The 19819-nt window shown below is 38.2% G+C and overlaps 1 protein-coding gene across 2 annotated transcripts; it reads right to left on the reverse strand.

Moving 5' to 3' along the window:
- Positions 1 to 563: 563 nt before the first annotated feature.
- Positions 564 to 18219, reverse strand: LOC121517684 (mitochondrial ornithine transporter 1-like). Of its 2 annotated transcripts, XM_041799658.1 has the most exons (8): positions 18130 to 18219; positions 17866 to 17888; positions 17608 to 17673; positions 11183 to 11441; positions 8752 to 8892; positions 5590 to 5765; positions 5346 to 5504; positions 564 to 1217 (listed from the first exon to the last, which is right to left on the reverse strand). In XM_041799658.1, exons 3-8 carry the CDS (start codon positions 17648 to 17650, stop codon positions 1096 to 1098), a joined length of 900 nt encoding a protein of 299 aa, XP_041655592.1. In that variant the 5' UTR covers positions 17651 to 17673; positions 17866 to 17888; positions 18130 to 18219; the 3' UTR covers positions 564 to 1095. The 2 variants fall into 2 exon arrangements, with proteins under 2 accessions (XP_041655592.1, XP_041655585.1); XM_041799651.1 differs by having other exon boundaries at positions 17866 to 18178.
- Between the last annotated feature and the right edge of the window lie 1600 nt (positions 18220 to 19819).

Genomic DNA, 19819 nt, shown 5'->3' on the forward strand with positions numbered 1-19819 from the left:
TTGTTGTATTGCTGTTGTCGGAAAAAAAATACATAGCATTGTTCTAATTGTCTTTAGACCTCAGTAAACCACTCTCGCAATCATCCAGCATGAATGTTTACATCTCTTCGTCTCTTTGCAGTTTCGGGTAGTTGGGCTCATCCCACATGCTTCACCCTGACCAGTTCTGTGGCTCTCAACATGAACCAAATAAAATGTAACCTGCCACACTGCGTAGGACATTTTAAAGTTCAGTTCATTTGCTGTCCCATTATAAGCCTACTATAACATGCAGTCCAGAAACCTGACACCTGTTGAGTGCAGCTTATGAATAAACAATGAGAGATAGCCAAGTCAGGAAACATGAGAGCTGGCCTGCAACAAGTACATTATTTCTGTCTTTCTAAAATAGAAGCTTATAACCCTAGAAAAAAATCTGTCGATACACCACAATTTCACCAGGAAACTCCTGAGAAAATATTGGGAAAATTCAAGTAAGTCCTGGGAAATTTTCCCCAATTCCTGGGAAAGTTCCCCACAACACCTGGGAAAATTTCTGAGAAGTCTCTAAAATTCTGGGGAGCAATCTAAATATTTCTGGAAAACTTAACATCAAAATTTTCTGAAAATTACCTGGAAATTTCCATAAAAATTCACAGAATATTTACCAAAAACTTCTCTGCAAATAGTAAACACCCTGGAATTGTCATTTTCTGCTTTAATTTATGTTTAAATTACAATAGATGATGGAATTTTTGGGAACTTAACGGATGCAAAGGGATCAACATTCAGTTCAGTTAATTTTATTAAAATAATATTTTTAAAGTTAGTCTGATTCAGCAGAAAAAGCTGAACTGTGGAAATATTCACTCATTTTAAGATAACTTTATTTAAAAAAAAAAAAAGCAGTGCAGCACTGAAGCAAATGAAGCAAAGTTTTAAAATATCTCAAAGCACAATACAGCAATAAAAAACAGTTTCTTATGGTGGTTTAAAACAATATTCTGTCAAACATTTGCACACCTTTTAACTTATGGAAAAAAATTCACATCTCATCTTAAAAACAGAAATGGTGTTTGACCAGAATACTTTTTTCAAGTGTAAACATCCTCCTCATCAGGCACCCCATCGCTCCATCATGAACTTGCGGCTGAACTCATAAGCCAGGAAGAGCGCTCCGTTGGCAGGGAAGGTGCGAATCAGGGTCGGAGTCAGGCCAGAGTACAGAGTGGAGATCCCTGAGAGACAAAAGAGAGGGAGTCAAACAGATACACAGGCCATCCCAAGAGAGGAGTCAGTCACAATGCACTCAGTCTTCAAGTCATCAGCAGTGGTGCAATTACTGTGGTTTTTGTTACAACACAAAAATGTAAAGATTTGACCCTAGCTGAGCTAAATTACACAAAAGTTAAAATCTGGATCAGTCAGGGGAGCTGAATTTGTTAGAAACCTTTCTTTAAAATTCAGAAATCCACTGTTAGTCTGATACGTAAACAAGACCAATTAATGCGTTTCTAAATATTTTTTCAAGTATTAAGTAGTGATGGGTCATGCGCAAAAGCTGTGGCTCTGAGAGCCGATGCTTCATAGTGAATCAGAAGAGCCGGCTCGCATAGAGTGAGAGCCGGCTCCCAGTTTGTTTTCCTTTCGCTGCTTAGCTCTCACAGTGCTCAGCCCCAGCTCTGGTCAGAACTTTGTTTTGATTGGCCAGCATGGTGGCCGTGCAGCCAATCACATGTGAGGATAAAGGATTATACCATTATGTGAAAACAGAGAGGGAGGTGTCACTACCCGATCCGTCCCAGAAACCCGATTTGTACTGCGCATGTGCAAACAAGTGCCTACATCCGCGTCTATATAAATTAATTCAAACCCTAGCCCTAACCAGTGGAATTTAAATGCTAAACCTAACCCCAGGAAGCTAATTAATTAAAATATACACCTACCCCAGTGAGCTCCAAGCTGAGGCCTCTGATTTTTCTGAATGCCAACCTGCACTAAGGACATTTATACTGTTTGCTTGAGTTTGGTTCTGGTTCTATTTTGTGATGTGATATTAAACAAAAGTAAGAATGGTTTTGTAACAGAATAAATGCACAAAATTAGGCAATTATAAGGCTTCTTATAAAACACTGAATGTAAAAGGGTTTTCAACACACTAACCATTATTTTTTGCAAAGTTAAGGTAAAATATAGAGCTACAAAAGATCCTAAATAAAGAGCTGTTCGGGAGTCGAAAGAGCCAGCTCTTTTTTGGGAGCTGAGCTAAAAGAGCTGGCTCTCTGAAAAGAGTCTAACTTCCCATCACTAGTATTTAGCCTGATCTATGTGATCTAAATTCAACAGATTCTGTATCTGTAATTCCCCATCATACCAGCAGATGGTGCTGCAGGTGCATCATGAGGCTGTGACTCTGCATTAAAAATGCAAACAAGATGAAATGTATAGTGATACTTCACAAAATGTTTTTTTAGGTTGGGTTATTTTTACCCATAGTTTAATTTATACCCAGATCTGCTGTGTGGGGAAGTCATGCACATTTCTCTGATGTCTGAATGTGGTACAATGACAACACTACATGGGATATACCTTGTATTCTGAGATCAGCTATAGACTGAAGCGTTGAGTCAAGTCTTCACAGCTCTGCCAAGGTTGATTTAAGAGAACTTAACACTACAGTTACTGTTCTTCTTGCCGATTATATACTGTTTATACGATACATTAACAGGGATTAAAACTTGGAGAAAATCAGATATTCTGTACGTGGATCTGCAGAGAAATACAACAAGTCTTGGTCCCTATTTGTAACACGTCAAAACTTTAACACTGCTTTGAGATGTTAGACTCTCCTGTTACTTGGTCACTGTATGTATGAGATTTCAGCTGTGGGAAATGTGAGACATGGTGTATCATTTATTATCTGGTAATACTGAACAGATAGTACAATTCTGAGCATCAGTTTATTTTTATTTTATTTCATTTTTCTCTTATTTAAATTTATTATTTTTGTATTCTGTTTTTCTTTTTACTTGTTCTATTAATTATTATTTGCAATATATTATTATTTTCTTTCTTTTATCTGTCTGTTTAGTTTTGTTTTTTAATTTACATACTCACTCCTTTTATTTGCCTCCTGAAGGGTGAGGGTGGGGGTGGGGGCAGGGAACTTATGTCATGATCTTCATTTTGCCATATGTTTTGTATATGTTAAAACAACAATAAATAAAGTTAAAAAAAAAAAAACAACAACAGGAATTAATATCAGATTTAGCCGTTCTGAAACCAAGTGTTAATCCTTGATGCTTTGTGTGGACACAGCTCACTTCATACTGAAAAAAGATTTGATATGGCTCAGACTGCGTATAAGGGTGGTCTGGGATGCATTCATCCAGATTGGACTGGTTGTATGGACACAAAGCCTACCGGCTTACATTAAAGACTGCCCTGTTAGAGTTATAGATCTCAACAGCGCTTGTTAATTCTTTGGCAGTTCTAGTTCTGGCAAATTGGAATTCAAATCCTAGATAGACCTTTTGCAAAATCCTAATTAAAACACCTTTAGAGCATGAACCAAGCTAACCAGCTGTCTGAATGCTTATGACTATTAAACATTTGATTCAGTGCAATAAATGGCATTTAAAAGGAAGGAAAAAGTTCTTACACAATCCACTGCTGTTCATTTCATTGACTGGTAACCCATTTATCCAAAATCTATAAGCCACAGTGGCCTACAGGCGTGTTTTAATCCATATTTCACTTGTTTTTAGTCCTGGATGGTTAAAATAAGCAGACTGTGTCTGTCTCTCTACAAGCAGAAAAAGCTCAACCCCTCTTGTCTGTTAGCATGAAGATCCTAACGATTAGTAAAGTATGCAAAGACAGACAAGGTCTATTCCTACCAGGTCTGTCACAATAAAAGCTTTCAATGCTAATAATCATTTAAGACTTTTATTCTGAAGAGCATCATTAACAAATGGGGTGTTTTAGCAGCAACTAAACAACAGGGATGTTTCATAAACAGGAGAGAGAATCAAGGATGTTTCATAAACGGGAGATAATCACATAACTCAGAAAATGAGATCTAAGGAATAAGTGAAGTGTGAGAAAATGAAACTGAGACTTTATCTCCCATCTGCCTGCCTGTCATGCTTTTTTTTTTTTTTTTTACATTTTTGGAGGATCGTTTGTCCTATGAGTGGGCGTGGCCTCAGCTCATTCAAATGACACACCCACACCATCCTAGAGCAGATATTACTGCCTCATATTTCATGATTTTGAGGTTTACAAACTTATTAGCCCCAAAATAAGGCTTAAACTTAGAGATGTTGTTAATGACTGAAATTTGACCTGGTAGTTCATGACACAGTAGCCTGTCATACAACAGACCTAAATTAAAAAATTTTTAAAATCACTTTACAGGGACTTTAAATGATAATGTAACATATTGTAGTTAACTTGAAGTTTGCTTTATACTACATTGGCATGTACTGTAACCATCAGTACTTCACAGTTATTGTTCCTGGCTATGGTAAACATTTCTATGGTTACTGGAGACCCCACCAATCAGAGACATTGGGGTGATGTTTTGGGATTGTAGGTATAACAGTATTTTTAGCTGATATAATGAATAAGCTATGTTTTTCTCAAAAAAGCTTGATATCTTACAAACATTTGTCTTCTACAGGAACATATACTATAATTTCACACTCAGGTAACACATGTTAAGTCTAACTTGGATATTTCTGACAATATGGCTGATAATCAAAGCCACTAGGAAGAAAATAAATGGGAATTTTTATTTCCAGAATTGCTAGTAAACAAAAATCATAGCTGTATTTCTGCCCATACAGCTTCACTCAGTGTAAACTGCTCAGTTTTCTGTTATAAAAGCTTCCTTTATTTGGAAGGTAATTGCCAGAGATTTGGGATCATTTCTATTTATGTCAGAGAAATGATGTTTTATTTTGAAAAGTAAAAGAAGTTATGAAAAAAGATGAGCTGAAAACGCAGCAAAGACTGCATTAATCAAGATGATAAAAAATCATGTTTCTTTCTGTTTAAGCACCCTGCTGTTTTAGGGTCAAGGTTTGTATTAGATTTTTTTTAAACGTGCATTGTTTTAAAGCCACTTTTGAGTGCGATTATGAAGTTTGCTGAACTTAAACCAGTTGTGGGCTGGCAAATCTTTGCATCTCTCATAACGGTAACTTAGTGTACTTAACAAGAGTGTATGTTATATTTATATAGAAGTCAAAGTTGCCATAAATAGGGTTAAAATGCATTTTAAGTTGATTTAGAAAGGGTGACATGGTCATTGCGAATTGTCCTAACAACTCAAATCCAATAACAATCCATATGAATTTTACCCTCAGTCCGTATGATTCCCATAAAGGTCTGCCTGAATCCCAGCTGTCTTCCAGCCAAAGAGTGCACCTGGATCCTGGATTTCACACAGTCTATAGGATAAACCAACACCCAGAGACAAGCCCCTGCAAACCCTCCGCTGAACATCAGAGGAAGAATGCCTGCAAAGACACAGAGAGCTTTGTGAGAGCAGATCAATGAAACAAACACTTCATAAAACATGAAAGTAAAACAATAAAAGCATACCAATGCCGTCTTTGTCTGTGCCCATATAGTGTGCAAATGTAGAGCGGCACAGTTCATAGGCCCCAAAGAAGCAGAAGTAACCTGGTGGCTCTCTGACGAGGGTGGACGACAAGCCCTGGAAGAAACCTAGGGGGCCGTTTGTCCTCATCACAGTCTTCACCACTGTCCACACTGTGCTGAGGTCACAAAACACACAAAAAACACAGTCAATTATGTGTAAATGCTTCATTCCACTTATGTATGTGACTGATGTCCATGTATCTGTAAAAATGAACTTGATGCCACCCAGTGGAGATGCAAAGTAGTGCACTTTCTTAAATTAGTGAGGGAGCATGATTGAAACTACCTGCAGCCACGGGAAAAGGATCATTTTTTCAGGTTTTTGCTATTCAGTAGATTAGAATCTGTGTCTATTGCCAAGACTCACGTGGCTGCTGAAGTTCCAATGACAGGAGAAGAAGGGGGGAGAGAAAGATCAATAAATACTGCAGAAGGTGGTTGGGAATCCCTCCAAGCTTTACTGCAGTAGGCCTCTACATAAGGTCAGGGCAATTCCAGCTTCCTCTATCATCTATGGTGGAGGAGTTTGAGGTTGCAAAGTCCAGAGTTGTAATGACATACAGAGACAGGATGAACATTTCAGACCTGCAGGCGTCAGCACTGACTCATATATTGCACAAGCAGAAAGCATGCTAAAGCTACCCAAAATCACTGGAGTGTCATGCACAGGATGACAGGGCCTTGGAACTTCCCATTTCCAACTACAAGGGATGGCAGGAAACAGTGACAGAGAGAGCCATGATCCAGGAGGAAGTACGGAACCTGGAGGAGCAACTTAAAGGCCAAGGGCAGTGGAGCTAGCCTCCCAAGCAGCCTGGACCAAATGGAACCTCCCCAAGAAGAAGACCACTTGGACGAACCTATGGAGACTGAAGCTGTTCCGTATCTCTTTCTTGCTAAGATTGGTGTATGACACACTCCTGACTCCAGCAAACTTGTACAAGTGGGGCTGGAGGGAGGACCCATCGTGCAAGCTGTGTGGGGAAGGGGCACCATGGCACATATCCTGTCCAGGTGTAAAATAGCACTCACCCAAGGAGGGTACAGGTGGTGCCATGACAAAGTGCTCATGACACTCACTAACACCTTAGAGCAGGGAAGAAGCAAGAAATGCCAATCACCTTGGAAAACAACAGCAATCCAATTTGTAAGAGAGGGGGAAAAGCGACCAACCACAGCAACAATAAGAAACAGTCTGCTACAAAAGGCCCAATCATGGTAATCAGAGTCAGCCTGGGAGGAAGACTGCAGTTCCCCCAGATTGTCCAGACAACCCTGAGGTCGGATGTGGTACTGTGGTCTAACGAGGCAAAGAAGATCATCCTCATCGAACTAACAGTCCCATGGGAGGAGGGGTGAGAGCAGGCCTCTGAAAGGAAGAGCACCAAATACTAAGACCTTCTGGGAGAAAAGATGGCAGGCATGGTTGTTCCTGGTCATGGTCGGCTGTTAAGGATTCCCTGTATGGAGAAGGCTCAAAGCTCATGAAACGCATGGACATCAATACTAACTAGACTACAGAGCTACCTTTAGCTACATCGGTGAAATGTTTAACAATGCCAGGTAAACAGTCTGCCTATAGGAAAAAAAACTTGTCCTCCATAAAAACATTTAACGTAGCAAACGTAGCTTACATAGCCCTATTAGCTGTGTAAGCTACATAGATACCGTAGCCAAGTAACTAATGTAGCTAAACCAAAAGCTCATGAAACTCACCAATATCTCTACTAACAAAGCTACAATGCTAACATTAGCTACATAAGATAAATAGCTACATAATCTATGTTTTAGCAAAATTTTATAAAGCTCACTTCATGAAAGCTAACCAAGCTACATTGGCTTACATAGTAATGTTAACTATGTAGCTGTGTTAGCGCTGGCTAAAGGTGACAAGGCTAAAGCAAGCCACAGTTTGCATGACATATTCTAAAATGGGTGTTTTCATCATTTAATCCTGGATTAGACCTCTGACCTTTTCTCTGGTTTATTTATGAAATGTTTCTTAGGCTGTAATGTTTGCAGTGTGGTTGTTTCATGAATGTAACTGCTAGATTCTATGAACAAAGCTGACTTGAAAATAAATAAACGAATAAAACCAACAAACTACAGCACTTTGTTCTGACAGAGATGGTATCTCACAGTAATGGTTTGTTTGGTGGACGTCTGAATTCTTCAGATTGCAGACTGTCTCGCTGGATATCTGTAATGACCCTGGGTCATATGTTTTGTAGTGTTTGTTGTGAATGCAGCTTTGCCTCCTCTCCTGCTGTGTGTGAGTGGTGGGTGTGGCTGTCAGTGAGTCTAGCTGTGACATTGAGTGTCTGTGTTGCATCCGAGGTGTGAACGTGTGAGTGTGATTAGGTCTGGGTGCTCGGGCTGATTGGCTGCTACTAAGATTGCTACAGGTCCTGGACCTGAGGCTGATTGGCTGCTGCAGGGATTGCAGCCACCTGAGGGACTCCAGAGCCTACAAATACCTGCTGTTGCAGCCTGCTCGCCCTCTCTACTCCAGCCACTGCCAACAAAGAAACTTGTGATTTGTAGCCTTGTGTGTGTTGTATAAGTGGGACCAGTTAGTGGTAGCGCCCCAAACTTTGCTGTGTTACTTTTTGAGCCTTAGACATTCAGCCCTGGAGATACCAACTTTAATTGTTAAAGTTTCAGAGTTTTGTCATCAGTGTTTAGTTGCTTAACAATGCTGTAGCAGTGGACCTTTTGGTTGAATTTAGATTGTGGGCTGCTTGGACTGTGTTAATCATTTTGCATTTACTGAGATTTGAAAACCCAAGTTCAGTATCTAGTTTTTGTACTTAGAAATCCTGTGTTACTTGGGGCAACTTCTGTTATATATCTTTGCTCTGCACTAGCAAATAAACTTGTGTGAAACTTTTGAGGAGTTTTCCAGCTGGCTTTCTTGGGAGTGGATGGAGTCTGGGGCAACATCATGTTGTGTGTCTAGGTTCCCCTACACTGGGGACATAACATCACAGAGATTATCATAGGAAAGATTGGACTTCCTGTTTACCGGCCTCTTAACCACATGCAAGTGGAAATAAGGCCTTAGACTATTGAACATGTACTGCTCCATTTGGTTCCACTGACCTTCTCTGTCCACTCGCCACCTTGCCACTTGCTTCCATTTCATGCATGGCCTGGAGACGACATTTTATCAGCTCAGTGGGGCAAATGGCCGTAGCAGAGAAGATGGATGCCAAAGACCCTGAGGCTGCCTTCTGAATATCACTGAGGGGCAAAGAAACAGAGAGAGAAAAACAAAAAACAATATGATTAAAGGTATCTGTAGTGTGCTTATTACTCAGGGTGTTTAAAATGTAAGTCAGAAACCTTAGTTCCCTCCTATTGTGAAAACAATCAAGAAATATTTACTTCCTCACATCGCATGCAAATCTATTTTCTCTTTCACTTTGGCCTGGATGATGCACTATGACATTTGAAATCAATCACTTTATGCTTGGATAAAGAATTGGCATGACTCATCTTAAGAAAAGCTTTGTAGTGCAAATAAGTAGCTACACACATGCAGAGTTTATTCTTCCAAAACATAAAAACATTGGCCTTCTTGGTTTTACACCCTTGGCAGTCTTTGTAATTACTGGTACAACCTAATTCTAACAGATAAATTAGTATTTGGGTGATTAAGAGCCTTCTGCAGATTAAGTCCTGCTTTACTATACTAATTTGTTTTAGGGAATGCATTACCAGTATTAAGATCATCGAATATTGTTAGGGAAAAAAAAGACAAGTTTAAATACCACTGACTTTTCCAATTCCTTCACTTAAATGAAACCAACATTGTTCGTAGTCATAATGGCGATAATGTCACTCAGTGATTCTCAGTAGTAGTGGTTCTTAAACTGGTCTAGCCTCAGGACCCACCACCACCTCCTTAATATGAAATTATGACCCATTTAAAAAATCAACCACTCAAATTGGAGTTTTAGGGGAGCAATGTTGTCCTATTCTTGCTGATATAGGATTCTAGGTACTCAAAAGTCCTGGGTCCTCTTCGCCGGATTCTTTATTGCTATGATGCACCACATACTTTCTTTTGGTAAAAGGTCTGGACCGCAGGCAGGTCAGTTCAGTACATGGACTCTCCTACTGTGAAGCCATGCTGTTGTAATGGATGCAGTATGTAGTTCTGTGATCTTAAACTTCCATCTACTTTTCAGCATTGACAGTTCATTTCCGGATATGTAAGGCACTAATGCAACCCCATACCATTAGAGATGCCGGCTTTTGAACTGTGCTAGGAGGATAACAAGCTGGATGGCCCCTTTCCTCTTTAGACTGCAGGACACAGCGTCCACGGTTTCCAAAAAGAATTTCAAATGTTGATTCATGTGGCCACAGAACAGTTTTCCATTTTGTCCTGAGTCCATTTTTAATGTGCTCTGGCACAGAGAAGATGGTGGAAAATCTTGATAGCATTCCCATATGGCTTCTTCTTCACATGATGCAACTTTATAACTTGTATTTGTTGACAGGCAATGACTTCTGGAAGTGTTTCGGAGTGATTTCCAGTGCAGAATCATTACGGTTTTTATTGCAGTGCTGCCTGAGAGCTCAAAGATTGAGATCATTCAAAACTGGCTTTAGTCCTTGTCCTTTGTGCAGAGAGATGTTGTTGATGGTTGGATTTTCTAAGATTTTACAATTTTATGTTGAGAATACTTTTTTGAAATTTAGACAGTTCTTTGCAGATTGGTGAATCTCTGCCCATCTTGAGAGACTCTTCCTCCCTTATATGCTCCAATTTATACCCAGTCATGTTACTGACCTGTTGCCAATTAACCTTACTAGTTGCAAAATGCTCCACCAAGTGTTTGTAATTTTTCAGCCTTTGTTACACTGTCCCTACTTTTTTGAGATGTGATGCTGCCATGAAATTCAATATGAGTTAATATTTTTCATGAAATGGTAAAATTTCTCAGTTTTAACATATGTATGTTAATGAGATTTGCAAATCATTGCATTTTGTTTTTCTTTACAATTAACAAAGTGTCCCAGCTTTATTGGATTAGGATTGTAAATAGATGTTCGTCCAAGGGTTTCTGTACATTACAGACTTGTGGGTCCTGACCCACCAGTTGAGAACCACTACTGTAAAGTCATTAATTGTGTCAAATCTGTATGGTGCAAGTTTTTACAAAATAAGTTAAAAAAAAAACTTTTGGGAGTGTTTTACAATTAATCCAGCCATAAATCAGAGGTTTTATGCTCAAAATATCTAAAAAAAAATAGCATGTAAAAACAGGAAGTTTATTAGACATAAAAGGAAATGTGGAGAAAGGGAGTAAATTTAAATTTTTGAGAAGTTGACATAAAAAGAGAAACCTCATGACCAAAACAGTTCCTTGGAGTCATATTGAAACTAGGCTAAAACCTTCAGTCTGAGGTCAAGGGAGTATTTGATGAGTCAGGCTAACATGAATGTTAAAACTTTATCACCAATCAGCTTCTTAACACATGATAGATACAGAAATAAACGACAGAAACATGAGTGTCAAACCTGAGCTCAGAGCCTTTCTCCACATTGCACACAAAGCGAACCACTTCCTGGCAGCGCCCATAACTCAGGAAGAGAACCGAGTTCTCGGTTACGTTGGCTATGAGGGCAGGGGTCAAGCCTCTGTAGAAACCACGTAATCCCGTCTGCCTGAAGGTGGAAGTGAAGCAGTTGATGAAGCCCCGATACATGTTTGGGAACGTCTGCATCTTCACCTTTGTGGTGTCAAACGGCTGACCGCTCAGCACACATGCTGTACCACCTGAGGAGGGTTGACAAAAGGTACAGTGATTCAAAGAGACAGAACAAGCTGTCAAGACTCGTCAGACCAAAACAGAACAGTCTGAACACTTTTTGAACACTTATTTTTTGGAGAACATCAAAACTTCACCAAACAAGAATTGTTATGTTGGACCTTAAGCATGCATCTGATACAATAAAGCATGAACTGCTGCTTGCTAACCTTTTTTTACTTTCACTTTTCAAACAGTGTTGCCTGCAGGATGAGGTTAAACTTGTCAAACTGAAAACAAGCAAAACATTCAAGAGATTTGAATTCAGCCATCTCATCTCAAGTGCTCAGCCCAGCTCCACAATCCCTATCTTGAGGCCAATCTTATGCTTTCGGTGCTCAGTGTTTCCTCAAGTGTAAAAGTGTAATTATATGCTGCCAGTGTTTCATTGGCTCATTTTTTTTTTACCTCAAAAACCAAACACTGTATGCATGCAGGCCTGCCCACAGAAGTGGCTGGGCCCCTGAAAAACCCAGTGAATGGGCCCTTCCCAGTTGTGAATTATATATGATGTCAATGCATGAGTGTTTGACCAGTAGCATTAGAGCTAGCATTGTGGGTAACAGCTCCCTCATTATGGAGCTGAAAAGAGTTTCAAGCTAACATTGGGTTCTAATATTGAAATCACATATCTATGCTAAGTTTAACCAATTTCACCACCTTTTGCCACTTATTGTTGCCACTTTTGACCAATTTTACCAGATTTTAGCCCCTGTTTTCCACTTTTTTGCCACTTTTAACCAATTTTTGCTGGTTTGTAACCCATTTTGCCACTTCTTTTTGCTTTTAACCATATCCTGCCACTTTTTTAGGAATATTATGCCATGCTGTAAAACAAGTTGAAACTGCTCAAAAACATTTTTCTTACTGATTACTTCAAAGTTTTTAAGAAGTGGAAATTCATTTTTTTTTTTTTTTTGAGTAATCCTTACTCGTAGTACATTTATGTTGAGTGAACTTGACTTTTATGAGTTAAACTACACTTTAAGAAACTTTCCTATACTTAAAAATTTGATTGAAATCCAGCTCAAAATGTGTTAAAGTACTTTTTGTATGTGGTCTCCATCCACTGCAATTTTCCCTCATTTCTATCACATACTTTAATCATGAACATTAATGCCAGCTAATGTGGGCCAATATCAGGGACTACAAAGGACAATTAGTAAAAAGTTCACATCAAATCATAAAGTCCCTCCAGGTGATAGCACCTATAGTTAGTCAACTAACTCGGTGAGTTGCTTCACTCATGCCCAAAGGCATTCTGGGAACAATGACAAAAAAACACTACGAATGATTGAGTACTGTTTTACTAAACAGTACTAAACTAAAAATGTGTTCAGTCAACTCAGAAAAAAAGCAGAAATAGCTGTTTGAGTATTTTAAAGTAACACTCCTTATTTTACATTTTACCATTGTTTGGCGACTTTTCGCCCAATTTTGCCTCTTCCTTTTGGTTTAAACAATTTTGCAATTTTTTCGAATATTGTGCCACATTTAGTACATTTGGGCCCCTTGTTGCCAATTGAAGACAATTTTCTTGCTTTATTTTAACCTTTTATGCCCCTTTTCAAGAATTTTTACTGCTTTTTGCCATGTTTGTAGTACTTTAACCTATTTTGCCATTATTTGGCCATTTTTCACCCAATTTTGCCACTATCTTTTTAAGATTTATTTTTTGGCTTTTCATGCCTTTAATTGATAGGGGAGGACAATGATAGAATCGTAAACAGGAGTGAGAGTGGGGAGAGACATGGGGCAAAGGTTAAAAATAAAATGCCACAGCTTAACTTCACAAAGGACCATGATTTTGTCAGGTAGCTGACCATAACCATGTGCCCTCGTCAATAGAAAGCGACTTAATGTAGTGGAACAATTAAAGTATCTTGGTGCAGTATTTGACTCCTATCTTACTTTTAAGGAACATGGTAAAACCCTCATGTTCTAAAGTTCAATCTGGCAAATTTTCACCAGTTTTTCTCTTAAGACGTAGAGGGCTGAGGGTCATTCTTGGATAACTTCATTACTGTATAACACAATGGTATACTTGGCAAACTCTGGGCAACACTTTACAGATTAACACTGCTGATCCTACTACTCCAAATGACTAACCATAAACGGACATTGAGAGTGTAGGGTCATTTCTGGGAAATCTCTTTATTGCATGGTGCAGTGGTTATCTGTAGCAAACCACCATGTCAGAGAATGATGTATAAACAACAGAAATCTAGTCAAAATGAAAGTTAAAAACAGGACGTCCTAGTCCTCTTACAGTAGTATTTGACTCAAAATGTAATAAAGTTCAGTTTGTCAATTTTTCATCATGTAAGACCTTTTCCCACCACACAGTCACTACAATGATTTTTTCAAATATAACATAATGTTATATAATGTTGATCAAATACAGCAGCAAGTACAATAAAACCCATCATATCTCCCTTCAAGAGGACAATCAAGATCCTGGACAGGAAAACTTTTCATTTCCATCACTGCAATTATTTCTACCGTGTTAAATGGGCTTGCCCCCCACCAGTAAATGACTTTATCCGGTAGAAGAACAATAACAGGAAAAAACACCAGAGCACAAACAAAGGTGCACATTCATGGGACAGGTGACCCTTAAATATCAGAGATTGTGACAACTATAAACATTTTTAAAAGAGACTAGAACATTTGTTAAAAAACAAACCAATCCTGGACTCATTCACAGAGGCTGGAAAAGTACAAGACTACTGCGCTCAAGTAAAACTACAGCTGACGCTCCCCTGCTTTTGGAACCAATGGACTTACATTTCCAAGGGGAATGATCTCACGCTCACCTGATTAGTGTAACCCTTTACAGGTGTGAAACCACTGCTGGTAAAAGGTCCTGATGAAGACCTGAATAGGTTGCAGCATGTCAGCTTTTTAAATGCATGTAAAAAATAGCATTTGAATCACATAGAAAACTACAGTGGGCCCTGGGTTGCTTTTTAAAGACAATTGCAGTTTGTAAAGTGTGGTGGCTCCATCTCTGACTTCTTCCTAGTTGATTCTGGGGTGAGACAGGGGTGTGTCTTAGCCCCTGTGCTCTTCAGAACCTTTCTGGTCTGGATACTGGGTGCGGGTAACAAGGGGCAGTGAACTGTGGAGTTGCATTTGGTGAAGTCTGGACTTTGCAGTGACTATCGATGTCCTTGTGGGGGCTGAGGAGGCTAAAATGTTGGGAATGCACGTCTCCATGGCCAAAACAAAGATCCAGGCATTTGGATGCCGTCATCTAATTTGTGTCTTTTAATTGTGAGTAGGGATGGGAATTGTTTGGGTCTTTTCTGATATCAGTGCTTAATCAATACTTTTTTAATGGTGCCTTTGCGTAAACGTTGCTTGATTTGATGCTTTTAAGAGAAGACAAGTGTTGAAAGTCATCAGGAGAATGAAATCTTTCTCTGTATGTTAAATGAGTCAGAGAAATATCTTTCAAAGATGCCATTAAAACATGAAATAAGAAAAGGAAACGGGTGTTTATAAAGAAGGGGCAAACAAAATCCATGTACTGTAATTGTGTCAGAGACAAATCAAGTAAATGCGACTTTGTCCTTTGTGGGAAAACACGAGCAGAGCACAGCCATTGCTCCAGTCAGCAAAACAGTTAAAACACGTTCATGCTCTGCTGCAATAAAAAGAGTGGCAAGGCACCAAAATAAAGCATCAGTATCTGTGTTGTATTTCGGTCTGGTAGACACTTATTTGTTGGTACTAGTACCATGAGGGTACTGGGTTTCGATACTCATCCCTGATGGTGAGAGCGTGGAAGTTGTGGAGTCTACCTGTCTTGATCTGCTAATTGTGAGGCTGAGATCAACCAGAGGCTTGGACTCACACATGGGGCGATGGGGTCACTGAGCAAGATAGTGTGGTGAGCATGCAGAAAGAGCCAGTCTCTCTGTTCTTGGTCAGCTGTCGCGCTTTCCCGACCTGAGCTGGGTTCACCACGTACCTGGTCCCCGGACCCGGCCTGGTCTAGATGTGTGCATCATGAAGGGACCAGCTAGGAGGCTACCTGGAGAGATGGGGCATGGGCCTGGCACAGGCCTGAATGATGGCCATCAGGAGACCAGAGCAGTACAGGACCAAGGTTGATGCTAACTTTTAATATTTGAGTGCACCTAAATACTTGCCTTAAAGCGCAATAACAAAAAGAGAAATTTTACACAGACTTAGCTCAAGGTTAAGGTTACAGACTAATGCTGCAGATTTCGTTGCCCTCTGTGGCTGAAATATATACTAAAGTATATACCTGATTTTATTTTATTCTAAATATTAATGCATGCACCTTACCTTATTTTTATTATTTTTATCTTTTACCTATTTATCTATTTTTCTCCTATTTTTATTTACCCTATGTACTTTGCACCAAGAACACCAGAACAAATTCCTTGTAATTGTAAAAAAACCTACCTGGCAATAAATCTGATTCTGAATCTGATTCTGTTTCTGACTTAACAAACTGGTGCCATTCTTGAATAATCTCACTAGTGTATAGTGCAATGGTTATCTTTGGCAAACAACACTAAACAAAATTATTTCAGTGACCTCTCAACTTACAATGACTCAACAAACTTCTCTCTTACTGGAAACAGAGAGAGGAAGGTCATTTCTAAACAAGCTAATTACTGCATGGGCTGTGGTTATCTCTGGCAAACCACCACGTCTGAGTGTGACGTATATATGTTAGAGATTGAGTCAAAATGAAAGTTTAGAAAAGAAAGTAAAAAAACACAACTTGTTCTTAAGTAAATAAAGAGGCAACAGTAAAATCAAAATAAACACAAGACCAGAAATATGCAGGAATACAGGATAAACAGACAAATGATCACATGACTGCACATCAGAAAGACCAAAATTTTGATATATTGCCCTTGTGCAATAAATGTTGTGATAATGCAAAAGTTTTGATAACAAAGCCTGATAAAATGACAAAAAGTCCTAATCTTCAAAATTTTAATGACAGAGTGTTGCATCATACAACCAAATTTAAGTGTATTAATTCAATTATAAATGTTATTTATAAATTATGCAACCTAACTTAGTTTCTGAGCCAGTCATAAACATCTTAAAATGTAATAGTTATTATTTTCATTGCTATTTGTTTAGACTTTGCATTGGTTTGATGAGAATGCTAACTTACTTATCAATAATGAAGTAATTTAGTGCACAGGTCTAAAAAGATACATTGCAATACTTCAAAGTTTTGAAAATGAAACCAGAAGAAATGCAAAAAAAAAAAAAAAAAAAAAAAAAAAAAAAAAAAAAAAAAAAATAAGAAAAAGAAAAAAAATAAAATAAAAAATAAAATTTTTAATATTTCAATAACAAATTATGCTTTATACAACTAAGTATATGTGTATAAATTAGATATGACTTAACTCAGTTTCTGAGCCAGTCATAAATTTCCCAAATTATAACAGTTATTCTTTTGTCATTGTTTTTTTTCAGACTCTTGCAACGTTTCTATTGTGAATGCCAATATTTCAAGGAAAAGAAAAGACTAAAAACGTGAGTTATATTTCCTTATGCAATACATATTGTAAAAGTTATGAAAATGAAACCAGATTAAATGTCATAAGGTTATCTTCTTCAATATTTCAATAACAAAATGATGCAGTATAAGACCAAATATTAGGGTATCAATAAGATTTCTGAGCCAGTCATAAACTTCCTAAAATATACCAGTTATTCTTTTAAGAGGCTATTTTTCCTGACTTTTGCAACATGATTACTGAAAACTGGTTTAACAATATGACTCAGTAATTTACTGTGCAGTTAGATAGATGGACAGACAGAAAGATCCACCAAACACAAGACCAAAATTGAGATATAGGTTATAGCAATATTGCAACAGTTTTGAAAACAAAACCAGAAAAAAATACGAAAATAAGAATTATGATCTTTAATATTTCAATTACAAAATGATGCTTTAAATTATCAAATATAAGTGCGTAAAAAAGTTAAACCTCAGTTTCTGAGCCCGTCATAAACGTCTTGAAATATAATAGTTCTTATTTTTATTGCTTTTTTTTTTTACTTTTTCTACGTATTTATCGTGTATGATAGAAAGATGGATGGATGGATGGAGGTTCTTTAAAGGAATCCTACCGATTGCTCCAGCAGAGAAGTCAATGATTGCCTGGGCTGTCATAATGCTTCAATGATGCTGTGAACCTGAAAACAACCAAAACACACAAATATCGGCGATCACAAGTAAAGTTATACAAGTCTGGATCATTTGTTTGTGACAGTTTAAAAAAAAGTGAACATAAAAATTTAAGAATTGGTTGAATTAATATTGATACACAAGTTTTAAATGCATTCAAAAGATGTTCCAGAGACAAAAGGAAGAAAATAAATGCCCACCTGCCGTCTCCTCAGTCTTCTCTCTGGTCACAAACAGAAACCGTGCAATCATATGTTGCTAGAGGCTGTCAGCATGCTGCACCATGTGAGAACGAAATGAAGTGACACATAGCCTCGCCTACGTCCTAACACATAGCTGCTTTCCAGATGACCATTTCAGATGTCAGATTGAAACTTCTAAAAGGAACAGCGGACAGTGGTCGAAACAGCCTTTAAAATTATCCATTTCCTTTGTATCCCACGGGTGTGGATGGCATACTGTACCGTGCTTCCGTTTTCTTTGCTCGATCTTATGAAATCCTCAGACGGATTGCAACTAGTCTTCCCTGCAGGGTTTAAGGGCGTGCGCTTTACGCACCTACAGAGCGCACGAGGAGAGCAAAGGAAGCTACGAGGACACAGGAAACAGAACAAGACTCCAACATAAAGTGTGGTGACAAGATGTAGCCTTTAATTTGGGAGTCATACTGATAGCGTGATTAAATGTTGAACTTTTACACTACAGTTGGTGACTTTTGAGGCTGCTTGCTGATAACATACCTATTTAGTCTTCGCCTCAACACTTTCTCCGATTTTAAGCATCATGACTTTAAACATATTCAGTAATTTGCTTTATTTTGAAGGTGATGACTTCCTCGTGTGATAAATAGCTTTAAAACAAAAGAAATCCAAGTTGATATTTTACTAGCTAGAGAGCCTAGCTAAACATCATACGCTTCCTGTTTGTTAAAAGTTATTTGTATTGTTGATTTTTCAAGCGCAGACTAAATACTGAAGAGAGATGAATGTGGAAGAGATTAGATCCTACATTTCTCTGGTTGTTAAACCCCATAATGGCCACAAGATGGCGGTAAATATCTTTTTCGGCCGAGGACACCCAGACAAACTCCAGAGCAGCAGACCCTCAGCTGAAGACTGGACTAACACTGCTGAAGTCCGCAATCTAATTGTTTCTAACATCTTATTAAAACAACCATCTTTCTTTGAGGTTACATGTAGCATTTCTGTCTCCGGTGTGTCCCTAGCTTTGCAAAAGTTTAGTTGGTATTCATTTGGGGATTTTTGAACAGTATTTGAAAAAATTATAGTCAAAGATGTACTCCCAATCAGGGACACCCATAAAGGAGAGAGCTTTCTGGGGCCCAGCCAAACTGGGAGCACATGTTAATTGAGTTAAGGAATTTTATTTTTAACCTGAATAATAACCACTCATAAAAAGGTTAGTTTAATTTCTTTATGATTTGGTACAATAGCCTTCTTACAAATGTAAATCTTTTAAAACAGAATGACCTTTTTATTGGTATTGTTCAGAGGGAAAAAGCAGAAAAATAATGCAAGACTTCATGGCATCAGGATACCAGGAAATAAAGCAGAAAAGGAGACAACTTAATTTAAAAAATAATTTAAGAATTGTAAAAAGAGATGTGAAAAGTGAAAAGTGACAAAAGGAAGCAAAAATAGTTGAAAGGGGGCATAAAGGGTAAAAATAATAATAATAATAATAATAATAATAATAATAAACAAGAAAATTGGTTAAAAGTGGTGAAGAGGCAAAACTGGGCCACAATTGGCAGGAAGGGGCAAAAAATAGCTAAAATTGATTAAAAAAGCAAAAAAAACGGCAAAAAACAGCAGAAAATATGACACAGATGGAAAAATGGGGGAAGAACAGTGACAAAACTGGGCAAAATGCAGCAAAAAGGGATACAGATGAGCATAATAGGGGAAAATAAAGGTTAAAAGTGGCTCAAGTTCCAAAAAAGGGGCAAAAATTGGCGAAAAGCAGCAAAAAATATGGCAACAATGGGCAAAAGGCAGCAAAAGTGGTCAAAAAGGGGCAAAATAGGTTAAAAACAACAAGAATGAAAATTTGTTACAAGTAGAGAACAGCAAAATGGATGAAAAGGGGCATAGCAGGGTACAAAAAAACAAGAAAAGTAGGCTAAAAGTAGTT

Source organism: Cheilinus undulatus, linkage group 2 (genome assembly GCF_018320785.1).
Source record: "Cheilinus undulatus linkage group 2, ASM1832078v1, whole genome shotgun sequence".
Lineage (NCBI taxonomy): Eukaryota > Metazoa > Chordata > Actinopteri > Labriformes > Labridae > Cheilinus > Cheilinus undulatus.